This window comes from Bufo bufo, chromosome 4 (genome assembly GCF_905171765.1).
Source record: "Bufo bufo chromosome 4, aBufBuf1.1, whole genome shotgun sequence".
Taxonomy (NCBI): Eukaryota; Metazoa; Chordata; class Amphibia; order Anura; family Bufonidae; genus Bufo; species Bufo bufo.
The window spans coordinates 179,365,265-179,384,446 of record NC_053392.1 but is presented as its reverse complement, the minus strand read 5'-3'; the positions used below and the strand labels follow the sequence as shown (position 1 = coordinate 179,384,446).

The following is a 19,182-nucleotide window of genomic DNA, read 5'->3' as shown; positions in this document are numbered from 1 at the left end:
GATCGGGCAAACACTGCGTTTTGGGTGGAGGGCGAGCTAAGGTGACACTAATACTATTATAGATCTGACCGTGATCAGTTTTGATCACTTACAGATACTATAAAAGTACAAATGCTGATTAGCGATACGCTAAACAGCGAATAAAAGTGACTGCGGTGCGGTGGGGTGGGCGCTAACTGACGCTAACTACCTAACCAAGGGGCCTAAACTATCCCTAAAACCTAACAGCCAATACCAGTGAAAAAAAAAAAGTGACAGTTTACACTGATCACTTTTTTTCCTTTCACTAGTGATTGACAGGGGCGATCAAAGGGGTGATCAAAGGGGTGATCAAAGGGTTAATTGGGGTGCAGGTGGGTGATCTGGGGCTAAGGTGTAGTGTTTGGTGTACTCACAGTTCAGTCTGCTCCTGTGCTGGATCCAACCGACGAAAAGGACCAGCAGAGGAGCAGACAAGCCATATAACAGATCATATTTACTAATATGATCTGTTATGACTTTTGATTGGATTTTTTGAAAATCGCCAGCCTGCCAGCCAATGATCGTTGCTGGCAGGCTGGTGACGAAATACTTCTTTTAATTTTGCCAGCCCGCGATGCGCGGGCCGGCTTTGAGCGAAATCTCGCGTCTCGCGAGATGACTCGTATATGCGTGACTCTGCGCAGCGCTGCCACCTCCGGAACGCGATCCTGCGTTAGGCGGTGCGGAGGTGGTTAAGGTACATTTGGTTTTATATGTCAGAACATGGTGACAGGTTCCCTTTAACATACCCCAAGCTGTATGTGGATATGATTTACAGTGGCCGGCTGTTTCTGAAATATCGGCCATATCATTAAAACCACAGGGGTAAAGTTAATAACTGTACTTATCTCATGAGGATATATTAGGCGGCAAGTAAACCGTCAGCTCATGCAGTTGTAGTAGGTTTAGAGCAGGTAAAATGGGAACGTGTAAGGGTCTGAGCAACTATAACAAGATGTGATGGGTCAGAGTATCTCCAAAATGGCAGGTTATGCAAGTGTTAGTACCTTCTGAAAATATTCAACAGGTCAGCCAGTGAATCTGTAACAGGGTTGTGGGTGTAAAAGGCCATGATAGAAAGTTACTGGTCCACACAGTGCATTGCAGCTTACTACTTAAAGGTTTGGTTCTGTACTGTTTATTCTGTACTAAAAATGATTTTTTCAATTGGTCTTTATTGAAAATATTCAGCTGTTCTGTCACAAAGAGTTAACTGTTTGTCTAGCTTATGTGAATAGTACTTTCACTTTGTGCTGGTCATCTAATAAACCTTATCTCTAAATTACTAAAAGGTCATAAACACTTCTTCAAGCCACATTCTTATTGAGCCGTAAGTGTTTAGGAGGTCCGAGATGAAGAGCCGTTGAATGAGCTGCTTCACGGAGAACAGTAAAAATACAGAGCCTGGCACTAGAGAATCTAGAGGCTGTACAGAGAGAGAGGCTCAAAATTCTTAAAGGGCTTCTGTCACCCCCTCCCCCCAAAAGTCATTTTTCATTTTTGGGCTAATTAAAATCCTTTTATAGTGCGATTATTCAATATATAGTGATCTTACCTTTTTCTGTTGTTTTTAGTTTCTTTACCCCTTAAGGACACATGACGTACCGGTACGTCATGTGGTGTTCCGATCACTGCCGCCCGGCCGGCTGTGATCGGAACAAGGTGCCTGCTCAAATCATTGAGCAGGCACCTCGGCTAAATGCGTGGGGGGGTCCCGTGACACCCTGGTCCTTAAAGGGCTTCTGTCACTCCACTAAACTTTTTTATTGGTCTAAAAAAAACGGACTTTTATAATATGCAAATTATCTCTCTAGCAGCCGCATCCTCCATTCATAATGACGCCCCCTCCTCATGTTGATTGACAGGACCAGCCAATGCGCTCGTCCTCTGACTGGCCCTGTCTGCGTTTTAAATCTCGTGCCGCTCTTCAGTTGGCGCAGGCGCACTGAGTGGAGGACGCTCGCTCGGCTGCTCCATCCTCAGTGCGCCTGCGCCAGGTGTACATGTGACGTCATCGGTGCAGGCGCACTGAGGATGGAGCGGCCGAGCGAGCGTCCTCCACTCAGTGCACCTGCGCCAACTGAAGAGCGGCGCGAGATTTAAAACGCAGACAGGGCCAGTTAGAGAACGAGCACGTCCGCTGGTCCTGTCAATCAACATGAGGAGGGGGCGTCATTATGAATGGAGGATGCGGCTAAAAAAAAAATATAGGTCTTACCTAGGGTTGTCACGATACCCACTGCAACACCAATGATTATAATACTTTGGGGGGAGGGGGGGTTGCGCCACCAATGATTCTAATTTATAATGCTGTGGATGGGTACACTACAAGGGGCATACTATAGGCAGCACATGAGATGTGCCTGAGCTCTGGGTATACGTGTGCATCAAAATCAGAAGTTGCCACCGGCGCTGACCAACACGGGTCTTGGTGTACACTGACAGGACACCTACGGGGCGAGGACCGAGCTTGGGCATCACATGGGTGACAGCCCATGTACTTTTCCACACTGGCACAGAAGCAGATGGCAGTATAGATTAACCCTATGTGTTCTGAGTCATGAGTAGAGACAGTATAGTACCAATGGACAGTGCATGGCGGAGAACCGCATTTAAACATTGACGTACAAAGACGCCTGCACACAGACAGGGCACACACATGCAGCATCCTGCTGTACACTGCGAGCCCCGGGATAGCTGGCACTTATTACTGTGGCTGAATGAAATGCCAGTAAATCCCAGAACCCAAACAGTTTGGCTGCTGGGATGAATTGTGGAGGAGCCACCCTCGCTCTCCTCCGCCAGCACATGCGTGGTTAATGTATTTTTCATGAGGCCACACACGTACTGTGTACCGTAGACATAATTGCATACCATGTAACGGCGTACGTATGCCAAATGTGACACATCCACCTCGTATCGTCGGCGCTCATCCTCCTAATTGTCGGTGCATGCAACATCGGCGATAGGGAAATATACAGTAAGCGTCCCAGCAGTTGGAGAAGGAGGCGGTCCCTCCCCCCTGTACTGCTGCTGCCACCAGTGGGCTGATAGGAGGGGGGGGAGGGGCTCCAGATGGCGACCAAAATGCTCTCAGCGCGGCCATGTTCTCAACAACACAGGGGAGAAGGAGGCGGTCCCTCCCCCCCCTGTACTGCTGCTGCCACCAATGGGCTGATAGGAGGGGGGGAGGGGCTCCAGATGGCGACCAAAATGCTCTCAGCGCGGCCATGTTCTCAACAACACAGGGGAGAAGGAGGCGGTCCCTCCCCCCCTGTACTGCTGCTGCCACCAATGGGCTGATAGCAGGGAGGAGGGGAGGGGCTATGGCCACTGTAGCACCAATGAATATCGTTTATGCTTACAATACAAATGCAGGCTGCCATGCGGGTGCCAGACATATCCCATACCCGGCACCAGGCCTCTATGAATGCGCGCTGCGATCCGCTGCTATTAACCCCTCCGGTGCTGCACCTAGGGGGTTAAAAGTGGCGGATCGCAGCGCGCAGTCATAGAGGCCTGGTGCCAGGTATGGGATATGTCTGGCAGCCTGCATTTGTATTGTAAGCATAAACGATATTCATTGGTGCTACAGTGGCCATAGCCCCTCCCCTCCTCCCTGCTATCAGCCCATTGGTGGCAGCAGCAGTACAGGGGGGGAGGGACCGCCTCCTTCTCCCCTGTGTTGTTGAGAACATGGCCGCGCTGAGAGCAGCGCGTGCCATGTCAGTTTGTGAAAGCAGCAGAGCAGCGGCGGGTCTAGGTGCAAATGGCGACAAGACTACAAAGTCTTGTCGCCATTTAGCAATTCTAGGTCGCATTTGCGACCATTTTGGTCGCCATCTGGAGCCCTGCAACATACAGCTGTTCCACCAAGTTCTTTTAAGCTCTTATAGCAGAGAGAGGTAGTTGGGCAGAAGCTGCTGCCTTCTCCTTTGTGTGCTGATCTTCTGCTGAAGATAGGGCAGTGGGAGGGTCCAGGAAGGGGCATTTATTTTAAAACATTTCCCTAGTAGAATCCCATAGTCATGTTTAAAGTTTAAGCTAACAATCTGAGTTTACAAGTTTTTATAGCCTTAGCTGAATGACAGCAGTTTTTCAAATGGTTTACAGCTTCAGTCTTGAACTATTGACTATCCGTTCCCGTCACTTATACAAGTGTCTCTAGTCCTGCAAAAAACATATTTACTTAATCAGTTATCAGTGAGAGGCTAGGTTAACCATGGGCGTTGCGTTCCCTTTAACAGTGGAACACAACACAATGGAAAGTATAAGTATTGCCGCTCCTTTAACCGCCTCAGCTCCCCTAACTTAAACCCCCTTAATGACCAGACCACTTTTTACAATTCTGCACTACACTACTTTCACGGTTTATTGCTCGGTCATACAACTTACCACCCAAATGAATTTTACCTCCTTTTCTTCTCACTAATAGAGCTTTCATTTGGTGGTATTTCATTGCTGCTGACATTTTTACTTTTTTTTGTTATTAATCAAAATTTACAGAAATTTTTGCAAAAAAATGACATTTTTCACTTTCAGTTGTCATTTTTATTTTTTTTAAACTACATTTCTATATAAATTTTTCTCTAAATTTATTGTTCTACATGTCTTTGATTAAAAAAATATGTTTGGGTAAAAAAAAAATGGTTTGGGTAAAAGTTATAGCGTTTACAAACTATGGTACAAAAATGTGAATTTCCGCATTTTGAAGCAGCTCTGACTTTCTGAGCACCTGTCATGTTTCCTGAGGTTCTACAATGGCCAGACAGTACAATCACTCCACAAATGACCCCATTTCGGAAAGTAGACACCCTAAGGTATTCGCTGATGGGCATAGTGAGTTCATAGAACTTTTTATTTTTTGTCACAAGTTAGTGGAAAATTATGATTTTATTTTTTTCTTACGAAGTCTCATATTCCACTAACTTGTGACAAAAAATAAAAACTTCCATGAACTCACTATGCCCATCACGAAATACCTTGGGGTGTCTTCTTTCCAAAATGGGGTCACTTGTGGGGTAGTTATACTGCCCTGGCATTTTAGGGGCCCTAATGCGTGAGAAGTAGTTTGAAATCAAAATGTGTAAAAAATGCCCTGTGAATTCCTAAAGGTACTCTTTGGAATTTGGGCCCCTTTGCCCACCTAGGCTGCAAAAAAGTGTCACATGTTGTATCGCCGTACTCAGGAGAAGTTGGGCAATGTGTTTTGGGGTGTCTTTTTACATATACCCATGCTGGGTGAGAGAAATATCTCTCTAAAAGACAACTTTTCCCATTTTTTTTTATACAAAGTTGGCATTTGACAGAGATATTTATCTCACCCAGCATGGGTATATGAAAAAAGACACCCCAAAACACATTGCCCAACTTCTCCTGAGTACGTCGATACCACATGTGTGACACTTTTTTGCAGCCTAGGTGCGCAAAGGGGCCCAAATTCCTTTTAGGAGGGCATTTTTAGACATTTGGATTCCAGACTTCTTCTCACGCTTTAGGGCCCCTAAAATGCCAGGGCAGTATAAATACCCCACATGTGACCCCATTTTGGAAAGAAGACACCCCAAGGTATTCCGTGAGGGGCATGTCGAGTTCATAGAATTTTTTTTTTTTTGGCTCAAAGTCTCCCTTTCCGCTAACTTGTGACTAAAAGTTCAATCTTTCATGGACTCAATATGCCCCTCAGCGAATACCTTGGGGTGTCTTCTTTCCAAAATGGGGTCACTTGTGGGGTATTTATACTGCCCTGGCATTTTAGGGGCCCTAAAGCGTAAGAAGTCTGGAATATAAATGTCTAAAAAATTTAACGCATTTGGATTCCGTGAGGGGTATGGTGAGTTCATGTGAGATTTTATTTTTTGTCACAAGTTAGTGGAATATGAGACTTTGTAAGAAAAAAATAAATAATAATAATCTATTTCCGCTAACTTGTGAAAAAAAAAAAAAATCTTCTATGAACTCGCCTTGCCCCTCAAAAGTGATCTTTATAGCGCCGCAGTGATTTTACGGTGTTTTTGCAGTGATCAGAAAAAAATATATATTTCTGTCACTGCGGTGGGGCAGACTGAACGCAAGTGTGCGCACAAGATCAGGCCTGATCGGGCGAACACTGCGTTTTTGGTAGAGCCTATCGAACATGTCCTATTCTTGTCCGCAATTGCGGACAAGAAAAGGCATTTTCTATATAGTTCTGGCAGTGTGCGGATCCGCAAAATGCGGAAAGCACATTGCCAGTGTCCGTGTTTTGCGGATCCGCAAAACACATCCAGACATCTGAATGGAGCCTTACAGGGGGGTGATCAATGACAGGGGGGTGATCAGGGAGTCTATATGGGGTGATCACCCCCCTGTAAGGCTCCATTCAGACGTCCGTATGTGTTTTTTGCGGATCCGCAAAACACATACGGACGTCTGAATGGAGCCTTACAGGGGGTGATCAGGGGTTAATAAGTGACGGGGGGGTGTAGTGTAGTGGTGTTTGGTGCTACTTTATAGAGCTGCCTGTGTCCTCTGATGGTCCATCCAAGCAAAAGGGACCACCAGAGGACCAGGTAGCAGGTATATTAGACGCTGTTATCAAAACAGCGTCTAATATACCTTTTAAGGGGTTAAAAAAATCGGATCTACAGCCTGCCAGCGAATGATCGCCGCTGGCAGGCTGCAGATCCACTCGATTACCTGCAGTTCCTGTGAACGCGCGTGCCTGTGTGCGCGCGCGCGTTCACAGGAAATCTCGCCTCTCGCGAGATGATGCGCCGGCGCGTGAGTGTGCCTGAGCCAGCCGCCTCCAGAACGCAATCCTGCGTTAGGCGGTCCGGAGGCGGTTAACTGTGCGTTGCGTGCCATATAGTGAAGCATATGAAAAGCATGCTTCTTCATGGTACCTTAACGTGTTCGTTTTGCGGTAACGTGACGCACTGCATACATTGGCCTTTATTCTTACAGTAGAGAAGTAATTATAACTTTTTGTGAATTGGGACATTTAAACTTGCTTTTTTTATTTTATTTTTATATTCCAATTTAAATTTAGTAGGAGTCGGTTCATTTTTGCAGACTCCAACTCCAGGTACCCAAAATTGCCTCCGACTCCTCGACTCCAACTCCACAGCCCTGGTTCTGCTGGGAAATCTAGGGGCCTAGCATTAATGTGTTATTTGTTACTTTTAACACATACCATCTACCAAAACATTGTTGCAGACAGTATGATCAAGCATTTGTGGCATGTGCTGGATAAACAAGAGGATCCATGGCAGTCCCACTGACTTACAATGTCTTGGTACCAGACATCACAGTTCAATCCTTGATGCGTCAGAGCTATTTTAAGGACCTGAGGGGGACCTACTTGATATTAAGTGGGTCATTAATGTTATGTCTAATTGTTGTATATCTATCGCTGTGGTCAGCAGTCAATCTAAAGTTTTGTAAAATGGGGAACACAAACTTTTCCAAAGGCTGTCAACTATGTATAGAAAAACCTACTGCTCTAAAGTTGCACTGCCGCGCAGGTAGTGAATTTTGCCAGTGCTATATACAGTAGCTTTATATACACACACATAGATATATACATACTTTTAACTTTTTTCTTTTTTTTTCTCAAGCTATAATAACAGACGGAGTCGATCTGGAACTTACAGCTCAAGATCAAGAAGCAGATCTCGTAGTCACAGTGAAAGTCCCCGGAGACATCACAACCATGCATCCCCACACCTCAAACTAAAGCATCGTGGAGATGATTTGAAAGGCTCAAACAGACATGGTCATAAGCGTAAAAAGTCCCATTCCCCCACCCCAAGCAAATCCAGGGAGCACGGGGATCCTTCCAAAAAGCACAGGCATGACCGAGGTCATCATCGGGATAGAAGAGAGAGGTCTCGTTCATTTGAAAGGTCACACAAAAGTAAACATCATGGTGGTGGTCACTCTGGACATAGCAGGCACAGGCGCTGAATACCACACCAGGAAATCAGAAGGGAAATAAATGTTTGTTTGTAAGGACTTTGTAAGTAGTTTTTTGTAACTATAAAACATCTGAACACAGAAATGGACATTCATCAGATATTTTTGGTTTTCTTTCAATGTATATCTTTTTGCACAGGATACCTTGACAGTATGACATTAAAGAACCATGGTCAGACTTGTGTCAAAACAGCTTCTGGGAATGGATTGCTGTGAAAGGTCTTATTTTTTTTTATACAAACTGGTTGCAGACACTGGTATATTTAAAGATTATTTAAAGACTTGTGAAATCTTTCATATTGGTTTTAGTCTGCATGTATACAAATTGCATTTTATTAGGAAATAAACAGAAAAGTTAAATCGGGGCTGCACGTCATTTATGAATTGTGTGTAATACTCTCTGCTGCATACATACACGGTAGGCTTTCTGATTTTATCTGTGAATAGATACAACAAATATTGGGAATATTGGGCTTTTGGGTAGAGATGTTCATCTTGTAGTTTGGGCATGGAGGCCTTTAGCATTCGGTATGTGCCTTAGGCCTCTTTCACACATCCATATTCCACACACACTGCTAGGCTGAACATTTATTTCCAGAGCATCTCCTACCAATGGTCTGTCAAAAATCACATACAGAACACAGATGCCATCCATGTTGTCAGTGGTTTTCAGGGATTCATATACTACAATGGATGTGTTTGGTCTGCACCAAGGACAAAAGTATTGCATGTCTATGTGGTTTTTCCACTGACCCTGTGTAATGTGTAAATAAGCACATTAAAGTCAATGGGTATGTGTACTGTCCATAGAGAACACATCCATGAATCACTAACATGTGAAAGAAGCCTTATTGTGCAAACTGAAACCACGGGGCCTGCCGACACTAAATCTTGCTGTGCAGGTCTTTTACAGTCACTGGATGGCTTGTAACAACCTGCCTCCTCAGGAATCTGGTGACAGCCCGCTCCCCCTTTCTGCCGTATCTCGGCAGTGCAGCCAGTGTTCCCTTTAACTTTGAACTTGCAAACTGTGCTTACAGCTCTATCTCTCATTGAGTGCCTTTGCTATCATTTTTGTATTGTTTTTTTTTTTTATGCATGGCAATGATCTCTCTCCTTAACTTTTTGGACCAGTCTCTTATTTCTCACATGCAGTCAGTCAAGAAACCTCTAGCCAGTCCAGGTATTTGATGTATTGTATCTCGCCTGATTCAATAATGAAGCCCTTGATAAGCTTGAAACACCTGATTTGCAAAAGTGTGGACTCGCACATGGAGGAATTTTCTGTCAGAAAATCTGCAACCTCAAGACTTCCCCTCATGTTATCTAATTAGGCTGAAAATTGTGTATCCCTGCATTTACATTCCGCAGCATACATATTGTGTTGCGGGTTTTCTGTGACATTATTATGACCCCTTCCTAGTTTTGTTGGTGGCAGCGGGTAGCTCATGAAGAAAGTCACATGTCATGTTGTTTTCTGAGAGATGCTATGTTAGAGCATCTTAACGGAAATAAGCAAATAACGCCATATCAGCATGGCTTCATGAGGGATCGGTCATGTCAAACTAATTTAATCAGTTTCTATGAGGAGGTAAGTACTAGACTTGACAGCGGCGAATCAATGGATGTCGTGTATCTGGACTTCTCCAAAGCATTTGACACTGTACCGCATAAAAGATTAGTATATAAAATGAGAATGCTCGGACTCAGAGAAAACGTCTGTAAGTGGGTAAGTAACTGGCTCAATGATAGAAAACAGAGGGTGGTTATTAACGGTACATACTCAGATTGGGTCACTGTCACTAGTGGAGTACCTCAGGGGTCAGTATTGGGCCCTATTCTCTTCAATATATTTATTAATGATCTTGTAGAAGGCTTGCATAGTAAAATATTAATTTTCGTAGATGACACAACTTGTGTAAAGTAATTAACACTGAAGAGGACAGTATACTACTACAGAGCGATCTGGATAGATTGGAGACTTGGGCAGATAAGTGGCAGATGAGGTTTAACACTGACAAATGTAAGGTTATGCACATGGGAAGGAATAATGCAAGTCACCCGTACATAATAAATGGTAAAACACTCGGTAACACTGACATGGAAAAGGATCTAGGAATTTTAATAAACAGCAAACTAAGCTGCAAAAAACAGTGTCAGGCAGCTGCTGCCAAGGCCAATAAGATAATGGGTTGCATCAAAAGGGGCATAGATGCCCGTGATGAGAACATATTCCTACTACTTTACAAATCATTAGTCAGACCACACATGGAGTACTGTGTACAGTTCTGGGCTCCTGTGAACAAGGCAGACATAGCAGAGCTGGAGAAGGTCCAGAGGAGGGCAACTAAAGTAATAATTGGAATGGGGAAACTACAGTACCCTGAAAGATTATCAAAATTAGGGTTATTCACGTTAGAAAAAAGACGACTGAGGGGAGATCTAATTACTATGTATAAATATATCAGGGGTCAGTACAGAGATCTCTCCCATCAGCTATTTATCCCCGTGACTGTGACGAGGGGACATCCTCTGCGTCTGGAGGAAAGAAGGTTTGTACACTAACATAGAAAAGGATTCTTTACGGTAAGAGCAGTGAGACTATGGAACTCTCTGCCTGAGGAGGTGGTGATGGTGAGTACAATAAAGGAATTCAAGAGGGGCCTGGATGTATTTCTGGAGTGTAATAATATTACAGGCTATAGCTACTAGAGAGGGGTCGTTGATCCAGGGAGTTATTCTGATTGCCTGATTGGAGTCGGGAAGGAATTTTTATTCCCCTAAAGTGAGGAAAATTGGCTTCTACCTCACAGGGTTTTTTTTTTGCTTTCCTCTGGATCAACTTGCAGGATAACAGGCCGAACTGGATGGACAAATGTCTTTTTTCGGCCTTATGTACTATGTTAGTATGTACTATGTACCATAGGCTGTCTGCATACATATCACTCATTGCTGTTGTGGGTAAGAGGCACCATTGTGAATAAGTGACAAACTATGGAGCACCATGTGCCATTGATGTGAGAGTTACAAGAAGGTTGACCAACACACTACAGTGGAGCAGCACACAGCCAAAATGAACTAGGGGGCTACCATCGTGTGTCTAAAGCAGTTCATCGTAGCCTACTGTTTTCACGACAGTATCACAATAGGACCACTGCTGATGGCAAAGGGTTGTCTTCTCTGAGTCATATTTTCTGCTTCATCAAATGAATAGTCGTTGGCGTGTCAGGCAAGAAACATCAGAGAACAAACCCTGCAACCACTGCTGGAAGAACACAAGCTGGTGGTGGCAGCATTTTGGTCTGGGGAATGTTTTTGTGGTATTCTCTGGGCTCATTCATCCATGTTGAAGGCACTCTCAACCGATTTGGGTATGAATCCATCCTTGCAGGTCATGTACATCCCATACATACTGATTTTTATTTTTCCTTGGGTTGGATGGGATATTCCAGCAAGTTAATGTGATTCGTTACATGGCTAGAAATGCTCTACATTGTTTGGAAGGGCATGGCCAAAACTTAGTGATACCCTGGCCCCCTAATTCCCTAGACTTGAACCTAATTGAGCATCTGTTGGATCATCTATCATTGTGTTCACTTTACACCCTCCAGTAGCTGTGGGATGCACTACACTCCGCATGGCTCCAGATACCCGTCACATCCTACCAGCACCTTAGTCATTCCCAGCCCAAGCACGCGTTGGTTACACTGGGTATTAGCTAGTGGTAATAGTAAGGTCACTTGGGTATGTTATTGACCCATTTACGGAAGGTCTGGTCAGAAGGCTTGATACCATTAGCCTGTAGGACAATGGAGGGTGGGGCGTTATAGTCGCTTCCGGTGCACATAGTACATCCAAATTAGAACTGACGAGAGCCCTAAAAGGAGCCAAACTCTGCAAGTATTGCATTGCAGAGCTGCAGATACCTATGAAGCTATTTGTAAGGATACATTCCCATTTCACCCCTTGATCCCTATTGACTATAATATGGCTGCTTTCTGGCATAAATGCTGGTTTTCAGACAAAGCTGTTTTTGTCCTTTCGACAGCCTGGTTACCAGAAGAGCCTGCCAGATTTTAACGTATGCTTAGTTGATAAAATCTGTGCAGCTTAAAAAAAAATGGAAAACCAGACTAATTAGGGAACTACTTAACCACACTGGTTAATTTCAGTGAGGAGGGGGACACAACCACTGCTTGATGTGTCTTCTGGGTAAAATCCAACATGTCAGTTTCTAATTTCCCCCAACAGCAGCTGTCTCTGGACTTGTCAGGTTTCCACCCATACAAATCTATAGATTTTTGACAATCCTGCTGAAATTGGTGCTGCCTTTTAATGTGTATAACCTGCTGTTAGTGGCAAGTGTTCCGGAATTTTGTCCGGAGAAAATACCGCAGCATGCTGCAGTATTTTCTATGGCCAAATACCATAAAAGGGACTGAACTGAAGACATCCTGATTAGGGATCGACCAATTATCGGTTTGGCCGATATTATCGGCCGATATTGAGGATTTTGAACGTTATCGGTATCGGCATCTATTTTGCCGATATACCGATAACGTATGGGGAACACAGAACGCGCTGCTCTCAGCGCGTTCTGTGTTCCCTCCGCAGCACAGGGGAGAAGGAAGCAGTGTCTCCTCCCCCTGTGCTGCTGCCGCTGCCGCCAATGACAGAAGAGAAGACAAGAGGAGGGGAGGGGCTGTGGCCGCTGCGCCACCAATGAAGATAAGCCATTCATTCATATACAGGAGGCGGGAGCTGGCTGCAGAATCGCATAGCCGGCTCCCGGCCTCTATGAGCGATAGCTGCGATCCGCGGTAGTTAACTCCTCAGGTGCCGCGGATCGCAGCTACCGCTCATAGAGGTCGGGAGCCGGCTATGTGGTTCTGCAGCCAGCTCCCGCCTCCTGTATATGAATGATTGAGAGACTTATCTTCATTGGTGGCGCAGTGCGCCCCCCCCCCCCCCAAGCCCCCCAGTATTAATCATTGGTGGCGCAGTGCGCCCCCACCCCAATCCCAGCCAATAGTAAAAACATTGGTGGCGCAGTGCGCCTGCGCCCGCCCCCACCCCACCCCCCCCCCACCCAGTATTACTCATTGATGGCAGTGGCCACAGGATCCCCTCTCCCCTGCTCCTCCGATTGGAGCCCCAGCTGTGTAAGCCTGGGGCTCCGATTGGTTACCATGGCAGCCAGGACGCTATTGAAGCCCTGGCTGCCATGGTAAGCTCCATGCTGCTGTGTGCACAAAGCACAGGGCAGCAGGGACAGTGTGAGATCCTATTCACCCTGATAGAGATCTATCAGGGGGAATAGGACAAGGGTTCTAGTCCCTAAGGGGGCTAAAAGTTAGTAAAAAAAAAAAACACAAAAATATTAAGTATAACTGAAAAAGACTTATAAAAAAAAATACACATTAACAATAAACAAAAAAATACACATTAACAATAAACATATTAATTTTCAGCAGATTTGTGTAGGAATTTTTTTTTTTTTCTCAAAAATGAAAATTCCCAGAATATCGGTATAAGCTATCGGCCTGAAAGTTCACAAATTATCGGTATCGGTATCGGCCCTAAAAAATCAATATCGGTCGATCCCTAATCCTGATGCATACTGAACGGATTGCTTTCCATCCAGAATGCATTGGGATAAAACGGAAGCGTTTTTTCTGGTATTGAGCCCCTGTGACGGCACTCAATACTGGAAAACTTTAACGCTAGTGTGAAAGTACCCTTAGTTAAGCGGAAATAATTTACTCTATTTGCCTCTGGTGCAACATGAGACAATGAAGAATTATATTGTCATTCTAAAAACATCACAAGGAGAGAATGAGGTTGATATTGCCCTTGGCGCTTACATCCAGGGAAAGTCTGAAGTGAAATGCATTAGAATGGGGGGGACAGTATTATGAACAACACAAAAATTACATACCAGGAGATTTGAATGTCATGATGTCTGGCAAGTATACTTAGGCTACTTTCACGCTAGCGTTTTTGCTGGATCCGGCAGGGTTCGTCAAAAACTCTTCCGTTACTGATGATACAACCATCTGCATCGGTTATGAACAGATCCTGTTGTATTATCTTTAACATAGCCAAGACGGATCCGTCAGGGACTCCATTGAAAGTCAACGGAGATCGGATCCGTTTTCTATGGTCAGAGAAAACTGATCCGTCCCCATTGACTTGCATTAGGGGTCATGCCGGATCCGTTTTTCATGGACAATGAATGGGGACAAAACTGAAGCGTTTTTTCCCGATATTGAACCCCTATGACGGATCTCAATACCGGAAAACTAAAACACTAGTGTGAAAGTAGCCTAAAAGGGGTTGGCATATGGCATTTATCATGTAGAGAAAATTTATATAAAGCACTTACTAATGTATTGTGATTATACTTATTGTCACCTTTGGTGGCTGGATTCATTTTTTTTACTGGTTACTGCCACCGTGCAATCCATCAATGGTGGTTGTGCTTGCACACTATAGGAAAAAGTTCCAACCTCTCTGGTGGCAGGCACCATGGGGAGCGCACTTAGGCCGGTTCCTTTTTCTGTAGTGTGTAACCACTGCCACCACAGATGGATTGCAAGGTGGTAGTAACCATGGAAACGAGCAGTGTATAATGTGATGGAAAAATTAATACAACCAGCAAAGGAAGCAATATGGACAATCACAGTACATTAGTGTCTTTTATTAACGTTCTCTACATGATAAATGCCATTTGCTGAAATGACCCAACCCAGGGACTTCTCCTGCTGGCTTTGACCTTAAAAAAAAATTGTTTTAGTAACTGCATGGTGGTTTTCCAGTAGTGTTGAGCGAACTTGTGGTTTCAAGTTCTGCATATGAGGTTTGGGTTATCTAAGAATTCTGTTAATGATTCTGCTACCACCGACCATAACTTATGGATTCTGCTACCACCGACCATAACGGAATTCAATTAACACCATTTTCCAGCTTTAGGGTACAACCACATGGGGGGAAAATGCAGAGGAGCATAGCGCAGATTTGAGCGATCATTTCTGTCAGGCTGCCATGCCCCCATCCGCAAAGACTCATCAATTTTTTTTAAGTGGCAAGAGTGGAGGTCATCGTTATCACATCGTTGGGGGGGGGGGGGGGGTCTGAGTCCGGGCAACCCCGCCGATCAGCTGTGGATCCCTCGCGCTCATCGGAGCTTGTGTGATTGCACCCGGCTCCTGGCAGCTTTCCAAGCAGTGCTGTACATTGTATAGCGCCTGTGTTTGATACTGCAGCTAAGCCCCATTCACTTCAATGGAGCTGAGCTGCAACTAGGCCATGTGACCAATGTACAGTGACGTCACATGGCCCAGGAAGAGGCCGAGGCACTAATGGAGCAGCGGTGTCTTCTGACAGCTCTTTGGTGGGGGGCCTGGGTGTCATCAGTATAATTTACCTGATAACCCCTTTAACTACTTCCAAACCGGGCCATTTACCCCCTTCCTGACCAGGCCTGATTTTGCAAATCTGACATGTCACTTTGTCAGGCATCCTCAAACTGCAGCCCTCCAGCTGTTGCAAAACTACAACTCCCAGCATGCCCGAACAGCCTACAGGTATCAGCCTACAGCAGGGCATTGTGGGAGTTGTAGTTTTACAACAGCTGGAGGGCCACAGTTTGAGGATTCTTGCTTTATGTGGTAATGACTTTGGAACGCTTTTATCCAAGCCATTCAGAGATTGTTCTCTCGTGACACATTGTACCTCATGTTAATGGTAAATTTGAGTCAATATGTCTTAAATTTTTTCCTGGAACACATCAAGGGTTTACAGCAAAACAAACCTCAATATTTATTACCTTGATTTTGCAGTTTGCAGAAACACCCCATATGTAGTCGTATACTGCTGTTTGGGCACATAACAGTGCACAGAAGGCAAGCAGCGCCATATGGTTTTTGGAGGGCAGATTTTGCTGGAATGGTCTTTGGGGACCATGTTGGATTTGAATAGGCCCTGAGGTAACCCCACAGTGAAAACCCCCAAAAAGTGACCACATTTTGTGAACTACACCACCCAAGGAGAAAAAACCTCCCAGGCTGTGAGCTGTGCGCAGCGATTGGCCAGCGCTGCAGCCTAGGAGAAGGAGGTGCCCACAGGACAAGGGAAGACCCGCCTACTATAACTTACAGAGCAAAGGTACCGGAGGGCATAACGGGAGAACGGAGCGGCGCCCGGGGATAATAGTAAGTGCAGTGAGATCCCTGGGCGCCGCTCTACATGGCAGCATACTTAGTTCACATAGTTTTTACAAGTAAAAGTTCCTCTTTAACCCCTTAAGGACCGGGCTCATTTTCACCTTAAGGACCAGGCCATTTTTTGGAAATCTGACCAGTGTCACTAAGTGCTCATAACTTTAAAACGCTTTGACTTACCCAGGCCGTTCTGAGATTGTTTTTTCGTCACATATTGTACTTCATGTCACTGCTAAAATTGGGTCAAAAAAGTAAATTTTTTTGCATAAAAAAATACAATTTTTCCCAAAAAGTTTGAAAAATTAGCAAATTTCAAACTTTCAGTTTCTCTACTTCTGTAATACATAGTAATACCCCCAAAAATTGTGATGATTTTACATTCCCCATATGTCTACTTCATGTTTGTAGCATTTTGGGAATGATATTTTATTTTTTGGGGATGTTACAAGGCTTAGAAGTTTAGAAGCAAATTTTGAAATTTTCAGAAATCTTCAAAATCCCACTTTTTATGGACTAGTTCAGGTTTGAAGTCACTTTGTGAGGCTTAGATAATAGAAACCTCCCAAAAATGACCCCATTCTAGAAACTACACCCCTCAAGGTATTCAAAACTGTTTTTTCAAACTTTATTAACCCTTTAGGTCTTCCACAAGAGTTAATGGCAGATGGAGAAACAATTTTGAAATTTCTATTTTTTGGAAAATTTTCCAATATAATCAATTTTTTCCAGGAGTAAAACAAGGGTTAACTGCCAAACAACACTCAAAATGGGTTGCCCTGATTCTGTAGTTTGCAAAAACACCCCATATGTGGTCGTAAACTACTGTTTGGCCGAACGGTAGCACATAGAAGGAGGGGAACACCATATGGGTTTTGGAAGGCAGATTTGGCAGGACTGGTTTTGTTTATACCATGTCCTATTTGAAGCCCCCTGTTGCACCCCTAGAATAGAAATTTCAAAAAAGTGACTCCATCTAAGAAAGTACACCCCTCAAGGTATTCAAAACTGGGTTTACAAACTTTGTTAACCCTTTAGGTGTTCCACAAGAGTTAATGGCAGATGGAGAAACAATTTAGAAATTTCTATTTTTTGGAAAAGTTTCCAATATAATCAATTTTTTCCAGGAGTAAAACAAGGGTTAACTGCCAAACAACACTCAAAATGGGTTGCCCTGATTCTGTAGTTTGCAAAAACACCCCATATGTGGTCGTAAACTACTGTTTGGCCGAACGGTAGCACATAGAAGAAGGGGAATGTCATATGGTTTTTGGAAGGCAGATTTTGCTGGACTGGTTTATTGACACCATGTACCCTTTCAAGCCCCCTGATGCACCCCTAGAGTAGAAACTCCATAAAAGTGACCCCATCTAGGAAACTACGGGATAAGGTGGTTGTTGTTTTGGGACTATTTTAGGGGTAAATTAGATTTTTGGTTGCTCTATATTACTCTTTTTGAGGCAATGTAACAAAAAAATTAAATTCTAAAATTGTTTCTACATTCGCTATTTAGTTTTGTGGAACACCTAAAGGGTTAACATAGTTTGTAAAGTAACTTTTGAATACCTTGAGGGGTGTAGTTTCTTAGATGGGGGTCACTTTTTTGGAGTTTCTAGTCTAGGCTACATCAGGGGGGGCTTCTAATGGGACATGGTGTCAAAAAAAAAACTGTACATCAAAATCTGCCTTCCAGAAACCATATGGAGTTCCCTTCGTTCTATGCCCTGCCGTGCGGCTATATAGCCATTTACGACCACATATGGGGTGTTTCTGCAAACTACAGAATCAGGGCCATAAATATTGAGTTTTGTTTGGCTGTTAACCCTAGCTTTATTACCGGCAAAAAGGATTCAAATGGAAATTTTGCCCAAAAATGTGTGTTTTGGCACCGTTTTTATTTTATATTTTTAACACCGTTCATCCGAGGCGTTTGGGCAAAAGTTATTTTTATAGCGACGACTTTTACGCACGCGACGATGCCCAATATGTATGGCTCTCAGACTTTGGAGACACTAAGCAGGCATCCTAAAAACTGCGGCCCTCCAGATGTAAAACTACAATTCCCACCATGCCCTGCTGATGGCTGTAGGTTGTCTGGGCATGCTGGGAGTTATAGTTTTACAACATCTGGAGGGCCGCAGTTTGAGGATGCCTGCACTAAAACCAATATTTTTTGGGGAAAAAATAAATGTTTCCGTGTCTCCAAAGTCTGAGAGCCATAGTTTTTTATGTTCTCTAGTGGACTGTTGGGGATTATAAAAATTTAGTACTCCATGGAAGTGTGATACTCCCTGAAGCAATCGATAATGCAGAGGCCCGGATGATCGGGGCACGTGTCACACTGAGTGGTGGTGTCCTTCCGTATCCCCCTCTTGTGACACACTCTGCACTTTTTTTGGGTTCGTCTCTTCTTTCCAGTATGGGGGACCACACCTGGAAAGTGTTGGCCAGGGACGATCCGGGCGCCTCCAATTCCCGAGGTACTCCGGCCTGCTCTTTCCCGGTCCGAAAAGATCAGGGCCTTGAGGACTGCCTCATAGAATTGGAGGAATGTCCCTGTGCTGCCAGCGCTTCGGGATAGTACAAAAGAGTTGTACATGGCAACCTGCACCAAGTAGACCGCAACTTTTTTGTACCATGCCCGGGTTTTGCGCATGGCGTTATATGGCTTGAGGACTTGATCAGAGAGATCAACTCCTCCCATATACCGATTGTAGTCGACGATACAATCGGGCTTGAGGACCGTTGCCGCGGTACCTCGCACAGGGACTGGGGTGGTGCTGTTACTGTGGATTGTGGACAGCATAAGGACATCCCTCTTGTCCTTATACCTGACCAGCAACAGGTTTCCACTGGTAAGGGCACAGGTCTCACCCCTGGGGATATGTACCTGGAGGGGGTAGGCAGGGAGGCCGCGTTGATTTTTCCGCACGGTCCCACAAGCGAACGTGGATCTGGCGGCAAGGGACCTGAACAAGGGGATACT

The 19,182-nt window shown here is 44.6% G+C and overlaps 1 protein-coding gene across 1 annotated transcript in view; it reads left to right on the top strand.

Annotated features, from left to right (window-relative positions):
* Nucleotides 1-8,342, top strand: part of CCNL1 (cyclin L1) — a 46,650-nt gene extending 38,308 nt beyond the window's left edge. The window contains exon 11 of the mRNA XM_040428141.1: nt 7,620-8,342. Coding sequence (XP_040284075.1) covers nt 7,620-7,968 — 349 coding nt within the window. The 3' untranslated portion in view covers nt 7,969-8,342. The remainder of the gene's footprint in view (nt 1-7,619) is intronic.
* Nucleotides 8,343-19,182: the final 10,840 nt, after the last annotated feature.